The sequence below is a fragment of the Amblyraja radiata genome, chromosome 32 (genome assembly GCF_010909765.2).
Source record: "Amblyraja radiata isolate CabotCenter1 chromosome 32, sAmbRad1.1.pri, whole genome shotgun sequence".
NCBI lineage: Eukaryota > Metazoa > Chordata > Chondrichthyes > Rajiformes > Rajidae > Amblyraja > Amblyraja radiata.
Genome location: NC_045987.1, coordinates 23,682,317 through 23,692,544, shown reverse-complemented (window position 1 = coordinate 23,692,544; position 10,228 = coordinate 23,682,317). Strand labels below are relative to the sequence as shown.

Here is a 10,228-nt window from a genome sequence, read left to right as displayed (position 1 = left end):
GTTACTCCAACATTTTTATGGCTGAGGCAGATGGTATGCTTGCCTTTATCGGTTCGGCCATTGAGTGTAAGAGTCGGGAGATCATGTTGCAGTTTCATTAGACCTTGGCTACGTGGCATCTGGAGTATTACGTGCAGTTCTAGTCGTCACGTTACAGGAAGGAATGTGGAAGCTTTAGAGAGGGTGTAGAGGAGGTTTACCAGAATGCTGCCTGGATTAGAATTAGCATTAAAGGAGAGATTGGATTGTTTTCTCTGTAGAGTTGCAGGGTGAGGGAGACCTCAGTAGAAGTATATAAAATGATGAGAGGAATAGATAGGGTAGACAGTCAGAACCTTATCCTCAGGGTGGAAATGTCAAAGACGAGAGGGCATAGCTTTAAGGACAAAGTTTAAAGGAGATATGTGCGGCAGGTTTTGTTTTCACACAGAGCGTGTTAGGTGACTGGAACGTGCTGCCAGGTGGAGGCAGATATATTAGTACCATTTAAGATGCTTTTAGATAGGCTCATGGGTGTGCATGGAATGGAGGATAATGGATTATGTACAGGCAGAGGAGATTGGTGTTAGTTGGGGTCATGTCCATCACAGACATAGTGGGCCGAATGGCCTGTTCCTATGCTGTACTGTTCCATGTTCTATCTGCGGCTTCGCTGTGGTACAGAAGAGTGTTGAAATGATAGATGCGCTGGATTTAAATGATTCAATAAACCTGGCCCCTTCCTACTTATACAGGTGGTTACCCAACAACAGGGGATTCACTTCTCACGTTTGGCCAACGTTCTTTAGTCAGCAAACAAAATCTGCCCAATAGGTCTGAAGAAGGGTCCTGACCAAAACGTCACCTGTCCATTTTCTCCAGAGATACTGCATAACTCGCTGAGTTACTCCAGCTTTTTGTGCCCATCTCTGGTAAACAGGTCATCCGTTTCGTTTTTTGAAGTCACAAACCAACAGGTGCTCATAGAGTCGTTGGAATATTGAGTATTCACAGCTATAGCATCGACTCAGGCCCTTCGGCCCACAGAGTGCATGCTGACTATGGATCACCCATTCACACAAGTTCTATGTTATCCCACTTGCTTATCTTCTTCCTATACATATGGGGCATTTACAGAGGGCCAGTTAATCCACAAACTGCCACGTCTTTGAGAGGTGGGAGGAAACCAGAGCATATGGAGGAAACCCACGCAGTCACAGGGAAGAACGTGCAAACTCCACAAGGGCAGCACCCAAGGTCAGGATGGAACCCGGGTCGCTGACCCTGTGAGGCAGCGGTTCCACCAGCTGCTCCACTGTGGGGGATGGTTTATGAATGAATTATTTAAAAAAAATAGAATAGCGAGAGAAAATAAGACACCAGTTAAAATGGATATTTTATTTAACAAGTTACATTAATACAGGCGCAATAAACCGAATTATAAACCTTCCTTCATGGGTACAAGAAACAGGTTTACGATAAATACAGTAAGATTTTATTTCTAAGTATTTTAGAACAGTGGTTTAAATCTCCAACATAATTAAAAATGAAACAACCATAAGGAAAGTTAAAAGTTTTTCAATTTTTGCCAAAAGATTTGTAATACTCGGGTGGAAGTTCTAATGTTATCAATGTTTTATTTACAACAAAATATAATTGAGTGAAGTGAAGATAGCTGGCCACACTTAGCCCTGCTTTAGGCAAAGGCTCATTCTTAAGTAGCAGACTATCTTAATATCATTAAGCTCCACCGCATATGTAAATGCAGTCAACACGAACAGAAAATGACTCGCAATTCTTTGACAGAAATAATGACATAATCTCGATGGAGGGGGAAAAAAACCGATTCCACTTTCTTAGACTAAAGAGTTACACACGCATCTCATGCAGTATTTGAATATCAACTCTTCGAAGCTCAAGTAACCCGTGTCGAGTCGGAACACCACGGGTGCTTTACGCCACGGGTTTTGAGGTACTAAGCTAGACATGTTATCCCACATACAGGACAGGCATGCAATTCTACAACACTGACGATTATTCAGTCCATCTCACAAGCCCATGCCCACAGTAGGCAGCATTTGTTTTGCACTGGAAATGATAAAGTCAGGGGGGGGGGGGGGGGGTGAACAAAAGGAAAATGCCCATGCACAACTGCTGCGCATTAGGTGTACGAGGCAGCCAGTGTACGCTTGCTTTGCCCCTCAGCTCCATCCACTGAGACACTGCATTCTGGAGTCTGCCGCACAATCCGGACTGAACGCAGACAATATCTGGGATGAGATACACAGCCTTGGAGGAGGCGGCTGCGATCCGCGGGGGCTGGCAAAACGGGACCCTGCCATTAAATAATAGCCGACACTTTACAAGCCTTTACAGTGTTACACAAGGTTTACACAGCGTTCGTCTAGAATCACAGACATGTTGAGGACAATGAGAATTAGGAGTTTTGAAAAGATAAGACCAAAACAAAAACGAATCCACGTTAAAAAGAGGAGCCCCAAAACATCTTTAAAAACAAAATCGCAGTGCAAAGCAAATCAGTGCATTTGACAAACCAAAACATTTCACTCAGAATACAATCACGGAATCATACCTTACGCAAGTGTAGAAAGATTGCAGGCAAATAAATCATTAAGATAGCACAAATGCCCCATGTTGATCAAGAATCAGTAAGGAAGGCCTGTTTTCATTTGCAATTACTGACTACGACATAACTAATACTGTTTTTTTTCTCCAAAAACAACATTTTTAAAAAGTGTGGTAAAAGAATTTACAGGCTGGAACGTTTTGCTGCAGGTGCTGAGAAGCTCAACAGAAAAGCTTCACAGTTAGATGAAAACTGGGGGTGGAAAAATAAAGGGAAGAAATTAATTTGAACATGGCATCTACGACCCCCCCTGAAATTGTGTCCCATTCCGATTTCTGTTAACAAGCTGTTTAACTCCGAGAGAGGGGGAGAGGGAGGGAGGGAGAGAGGGAGAGGGAGGGAGAGAGGGAGAGAAAGAGAGAGGGAGCGAGAGAAGGAAAAAATCGGGGAATTTTTCAGGGGAAGAAACAATAAAACAGATGATGATTAACAAGGGCGGCATAAATGAAGCTGTTTTAGAATGTGTACAAAAGTAATATGGCACATTGCAAGATAACTAAAACCAGCCACTCTCCAGTTCCCTGGCTGGTATGAACAAACATCTTATGACTTTGCTACATGATGTAGATAATGTTGGTCAAAATGTTAGATATTACTCTGGAACAAATGTTTGGATTGCTGGTAAATAAAGCAGTTATGTCATGATATTTCCAAACTTAATTTTATTTCCTTCATTAAAAAAAAGTACTCCTAATTCTGTATAATGTCTTAAAAGAAATGGCTACTTATATGTTAGACGCTGCTTAGTCTGTGAGAATGACCAACCCAGAAGGATTTCTGAAGTGTGCAAAAATAACCTGATGAATGGGAGATGAAGAAATATACTATGGCTCATGAAGGCAAAAACATCCAGCCTTTGCTTAATAATCGTTGTGTCCAAGGCCCAAAGATCTGCAATTAAAAGATCACATTGAACATTATATCTACAAAAACTCCATGTACAAAAGGTTAAGTTGCAGGTAGACTGCTGATTATTAGAAACAGTGCCCATTTTATCCAGTATACCAATTCTATTTCAGTGGAAGGTAAAGAAAAGCAAGATCTCCCAACAACGCTGCTTGATCCAGTCGGTTCTCCGTCCCTTAATTTACAAGAGGTCCATTGAGACCAGTCTTCAGGACGTCAGGGACTGTTGACACTTAGCGGGACTCGGAGGAAGGCGAGCAGCGGCACTCTGTTCCGTTCTGAAGCTGTAGTCGTACTGGGAAATGAAAACACAACATGAATGCCGTGGATCTAACGCCTCTCTCATGTCACGTACGCACAGCAAAGGCAAGTTCTTTTGCACAACCCACAAATGCACAGTCGCCATGTTTTGGCGGCGTTTACAAAGGAAAGGTCCAAGTCTAGTTTAGTTTAGATATGACACAAAATGCTGGAGTAACTCAGCGGGACAGGCAGCGTCTCTGGACGGAAGGAATGGGTGACGTTTCGGGTGTAGATCGCTTCTTCAGGTCACAAGGAGAACGTGTGAACTACACACAAACAGCACCCGAGGTCAGGATCGCACCCGGGTCTCTGCCGTTGTGAGCCGTGGCACTGTGCTGGCCTGGTTAGTTTAGTTTAGTTTACTGTCACGTGTACCGAGGTACAGCAAAAAGCTTTCGCTGCGTGCTAACCAGTCAGCGGGAAGGCTAGACATGATTACAATCAAGCCATCCACAATATATAGAAACATAGAAAATGGGTGCTGGAGTAGGCCATTCGGCCCTTCGAGCCTGCACCACCATTCAATATGATCATGGCTGATCATCCAACTCAGTATCCTGTACCTGCCTTCTCTCCATAGCCCCTGATACCTTTAGCCACAAGGGCCACATCTAACTCCCTCTTAAATATAGCCAATGAACTGGCCTCAACTACCTTCTGTGGCAGAGAATTCCAGAGATTCACCACTCTCTGTGTGAAAAATGTTTTTCTCATCTCGGTCCTAAAAGATTTCCCTCTTATCCTTAAACTGTGACCCCTATTTCTGGACTTCCCCAACATCGGGAACAATCTTCCTGCATCTAGCCTGACCAACCCCTTAAGAATGTTGTAAGTTTCTATAAGATCCCCCCTCAATCTTCTTGTATTGATACATGATAAAGGGAATAACGTTTAGTGCACCCTCAGATAGTCTGAGGGTGTCCAGCAAGGTAGGGAATAGCTCAGGACTGCTCTCTAGTTGATAGATGGTTCAGTTGTCTGGTCCACATGCTGGAAGTACTGGAGTGCCCCTGTACAATACGCACGCCCACTGGCAAAACAGTCTGAAGAAGGGTCCCAACCCAACCCAAACCATCGCCTATCCACGTTCTCCGGAAATTCTGCCTGGCCCGCTGAGATACAGCAATTTGTGTCTTTTCTTTCCCCCAAGGAAAATTATGCTGCGATGATATTGTCAGTAAATTTGCTTCAGTTTATTCATAATTTTCAGATTTGCTGTTGCATTGATCATGAGACAGACCAAACGGTACTAGAAATGCTTACACTGAACTTTGCTTTGTGTGATCTTTTGGCTTATTATAACTTTAAATAGGAAAGATAAACTGGGGCAGTATTTGCTACCACACGTCAGCTAAGGTTTAGTTTTAGAGATACAACATGGAAACATGCTCTTCGGCCCACCAATGATAGACAAAAAATGCTGGAGTAATTCAGCGGGACAGGCAGCGTCTCTGTAGAAAAGTAATAGGAGATCTTTCGGGTTGAGACCATTCTTCAGACTAAGAGTCTAACAGCCGAGTGCACACTGACCCATCGATCACCCGTTCACACTAGTTCTATGTTATCCCACTTGCACATCCCCTCCCTATACATTTGAACCTACAAACCCGCACGTCTTTGGGATGTGGGTGGAAACGGCCGCAGTCACAGGGAGAACGTGCAAACACCAAAGGCAGCCCCCGAGGTCAGGATCGAACCTGGGGTCTCTGGCGCTGTAAGGCAGCAACTCTACTGCTGTGCCACTGTGCAGACATGAGATCTGTGCAATAATGATGGCAGTAATTAACAGATTCAAAAGCTGTATTCCACCGAATAATTGATTTAAATAGACGATTCTTTTGTTTTATCAAACAAATTGTGACTTGACGAGACAGCTCAGAGTCGTGCATTCTGCGAGTGTTGTAAAGCCAGGTACATATCACAGGGCCAGTCAGCAGACTAAAAGGTGAGGGGGTTAGTTGGCCCAGCTATTGAACACAATGCAACATACTCACCTTTTCTGGTTAAGGTAAACATAACCATGCGGCATCCAAAGGTCAAATACCTCAAAGACTACCTCATCAACATGGCAACGTGAGGCTTAGGGGTATATTATTAATATATAGAATCATAGTGTCATAGAATCACACAGTGTGGAAACAGGCCGTTTGGCCCAACTTGCCCACACCAACCAGCATGTCCCAGCTAGTCCCACCTGCCTGTGTTTGGCCCTCTAAACCTGTCTATTCATGAACCTGTCTCTAAGAACCTGCATTCGTTTTTATGCCTATATTTATTATATTTATGAATTATTAATTTAGTTTAGTTTATTGTCACATGTACCGTGGTACAGTGAAAAGCTTTTGTTGCGTGCTAATCAGTCAGCGGAAAGACTATACATAATTACAATCCAGTCATGCACAGTGTACAGATACATGGTGCAGGGAATATTGTTTGGTGCAACATACACAGGCCAGTAAAGTCCGATTAAAGATAGTCTGAGGTAGATGGAAGCTCAGGACCGCTCTCTAGTTGTTGATGGGATTATTAAATGCCATTGATTAGTAAATATTAATAATCATTAATAATACCACCAAGAACATTCAAGAATCAAGTCAAATCAAAAGAGTGTTCAATTGTCATATGTACTGAAAATAGAACAATGAAATTCTTATTTGCGCCAGAAAATGAGGCAGTATGCATAGATAACACAATAAAAATCAATAAATTTAAAAAAACATCCGTGCAAGATAGTTTGTAGTTTGAAGTTTAGTTGGTGTTTGTAGTGTTTAATAGCCTGATGGTTGTTGGGAAGAAGCTGTTCGTGAAATTGGTGGTGACAGATTCCAGACTCCTGTACCTCTTGCCCGATAGCAGGAGTGAAATGAGAGCGTGGCCAGGGTGGATGAAGACAGACACCTCAGGGGCACAGCTTTGAGCACCGCTGAGTAATTTCAGTTTTGGGAAGTGAAGGTGTTACACACATGTACTTGGGTGTTTTAGTGAGTGCAGGGTGGTATAGTGTAAGGGCTTTGTTCGGGGGTACTTGCCCTGCTATGGAACTAGTAGAACGTTAGGCTGAAGAACATTTCTTGCAAATTTTGAACGCACACAGGGAGAAATATTCTCCTCTCCGTCATTCCACACCAGAAGACCACACGCGGTCAAAATTTGGATCTCACATACTAAAGGCGTGAACATTTAAAGAAAGTTCTTTAAATGTGCGGCACGGTGGCGCAGCGGTAGAGTTGCTGCCTTACAGCGCCAGAGACCAGGGTTCAATCCTGACTACGGGTGCTGTCTGCACGGAGTTTGTACGTTCTCCCCGTGACTTACGTGGGTTTTCTACGGGTGCTCCGGATTCCTCCCACACCCCAAAGACGCACAGGTTTGCAGGTTAATTGATTTGGTGAAATTGTAAATTGTCCCTAGTGTGTGTAGGATAGTGATGTGCGGGGCGGGTCGATGGACAGCACGGGCTCGGTGGGCCGAAGGGCCTGTTTCCGCGCTGCATCTCTAAACTCAACTGAAAAAAAAAAAAAAGTGATTGGAGGGAAATGATGAAGCGTATCTTCACCCAGAGGGTGGGAAGAGCCTGCGACTTACTGCCTGATAGGACGATAAAACCAGAAACATTTCAAATAGGGAGATAAAACCAGAAACATTTAAAATGTGCTTTTATGTGGACTTGAAACGCTGGGGCCCCCAGGGCTGTGGGCCTAGTGCTGGACGGTGCAATTAGGCCAGGCCACTCTTTATTGACAACCACAGATGAGATGAGTCAAACAGCCAGCAGCTGCAACCTTACATCTTAAACATTGCTTGTACACCAACCAAACATCCTTCACCACAACATTACACAAAAAAGGGCTCGTAAAGACCGGGCTCAAGATGGTACAGATAAAGTAAGAGCAAGGTGACTTCCAGATCCTCCAAAACGGATTGTTTTTTCTGGAAGTCAGAGGTTGAAGTTGAGAGATATGATAGAAATATATAAAACTATGACAGGATAGACCAGGGGTGAGGAATCTTTTTATGCTGGAATGCCGCATTAAGTTAGCTGTAATCTAATAAGGCCGCATCCACAAAACTTCAATTACATATAGGATTATTTCGTTGAATCTTCTTTTACTTTTTGGCAAGTATTTGTTAAGATTAAAATAAAAATAATAAAAGATGAACAAAAACATATTAATAAAAATAAAAGGATTTGTTCTACAAAATTTGGATTCATTCAAAAGGCCGCACTTAATGGCCTAGAAGGCCGCAGGTTCCCCACCCCTGGGATAGGCGGTCAGAACCTTTGACACCAGGGTGGAAATGTCAAAGACTGGAGGACATGGATCTAGGGGGAGTGGAGGGAAGTTTAAAGTTATATTTTACACAGACAGCGGTGGGTACTTTGGAACATGCTGCCAGTGGCGGTGATGGAGGCAGATACAATAGTGCCGTTTAAGAGGCTTTTAGATAGGCACATGGCTATGCAGGGAATGGTGGGATACGAATCAAAAGCAGGCGGAGAAGATCAGTTGAACTCGGCATCAATGGGCGCGGACATTGTGGGCCTGATGGCCTGTTCCTGCACTGTACTGTACTGGTCGATGTTCATTGTAAATGCAATGCTAATGCGGGTGTCAGAGAACAAACGTGGGCTTAGATCACCCACACCTGACAAGAACACCTCTCCACCAAGGCTTCTGTATCTAGCTCACCATTGTGCACGCTTTTCAGTTATGCTACCTGACAACACGTTAACGTGGAGAAGGACGCGGCCGGCACGGTGGCGCAGCGATAGAGTTAGATTCACAAAAGGTCACAAAGTGCTGGAGTTACTCAGTAGGTCAGGTAGCATCTCTGGAGAACATGGACAGGCGATGTTTCAGGACGGGTGCCTACTTCGGGCTGATCAGATTGAAGAAGGGTCCTGACTTGAAACATCACCTATCCATGTTCTCCAACTTTGTGTCCTTTTGTGTATGAGCCAGCATCTGCCCTTCCTACACAGAGAATTCACAGTCTATTTGACAAATGGATGATTATACGGTAATATTAAAATGGTTTTCATTCTTCGCATTACAGCGCCAGAGACCCGCATAGAGGGTGCTGTCTGTACGAAGTTTGCACGTCCTGCCTGTGACCATGTGGGTTTTCTCCGGGTGGTCCGGTTTCCTCCCACACTCCAAAGACGTACAGGTTTGTAGGTTAATTGGCCTCTGTAAATTGTCCCCAGTGTGTAGGAGAGAACTAGTGTACTAGCGAACTGGCGATCGCTGGTCGGAAAGGACTCGGTGGGCAGAAGGGCCTGTTTCCACGCTGTATCTCTAAAGGACATGGATAAGATTAAAGCAGTAAAAATGAAGAGGAGGTAGGTGAAAGACCAAAAGAAAACTTTAAACTGTTATATTCAATTGTTCTTATCAATTTCCTGTATATAAAAGTACTCGTCTCATCATTTTATAGCAACGCCACAAACAAAACCAGATGCTGCCGGACAGTCGGAAATGTGCTGGTACTAAAGTGCCCATGGGTTTATAAAGTGGGAAGAAGGTGCCACCTGGTGGTAGAAGCAAGAAGAGCAGACGCCCTCCGTCATTTACAGGTATTTAAAACAAGTCCTGAAATTGCATCTTCAATATCTCAGCGTCAGAGTGTCAGAGTCATACAGCGTGGAAACAGGCCCTTCAGCCCAACTTGCCCACACCGACCAACATGGGTTCTCTCTGGAACCATATCAATCTTTGAATTAGATCCTTAATCCTCAACATTGTGTTTTTGATTTTTTGTTTTTGGACTGAATTCTGTTTTTAATTTGTGTTTCTGTGATGTCTTTATTATTTATTTTATTCTGATTATATGTTTTTTATTCCTGTTAATCTCTGTAAGGTGTCCTTGAGATGTCTGAAAGGCGCCCAAAAATAAAATGTATTATTATTATTATTAAATATTCCTTACATTTCAATGCAAAGAATGAAATCCAGTTGAACAATACAGTAGGAATACAATCCTGTCATTAGCCAGGTGAATCTTACAGTATAATCATGTATTCTTCAACTAGACTGTGAATTCTCTGTGTAGGAACGGCACAAAAGAACACAAAGTTGGAGAACATGGATAGGTGATGCTTCAAGTCAGGACCCTTCTTTGATTAGTTTGAAGAAGGGTGGCACGGTGGCGCAGCGGTAGTGTTGCTGACTTACAGCGCTTGCAGCGCCAGAGACCCTTGTCTGTACCGAGTTTGTACGTTCTCCCCATGACAGCATTGGGTTTTCTCCGAGGTCTTCGGTTTCCTCCCACACTCCAAAGACGTACAGGTTTGCAGGTTAATTGGTTTGGTGTAAGTGTAAATTGTCCCTAGTGTGTGCAGGACAGTGTTAATGTGTGGGGATCACTGGTCATAGAAACATAGAAAATAGG

General features: G+C 43.5%; 1 protein-coding gene across 5 annotated transcripts in view; it reads right to left on the bottom strand.

Moving 5' to 3' along the window:
* Nucleotides 1-1,356: 1,356 nt before the first annotated feature.
* The window catches only part of mvb12b (multivesicular body subunit 12B), a 205,487-nt gene continuing 196,615 nt past the window's right edge, over nt 1,357-10,228 (bottom strand). For 4 of the 5 annotated variants that reach the window (XM_033048929.1, XM_033048930.1, XM_033048931.1 and 1 more), the window contains exon 10: nt 1,357-3,827. In XM_033048929.1, coding sequence (XP_032904820.1) covers nt 3,741-3,827 — 87 coding nt within the window. In that variant the 3' untranslated portion in view covers nt 1,357-3,740. The remainder of the gene's footprint in view (nt 3,828-10,228) is intronic. The other variant, XM_033048928.1, reaches the window with a different exon arrangement.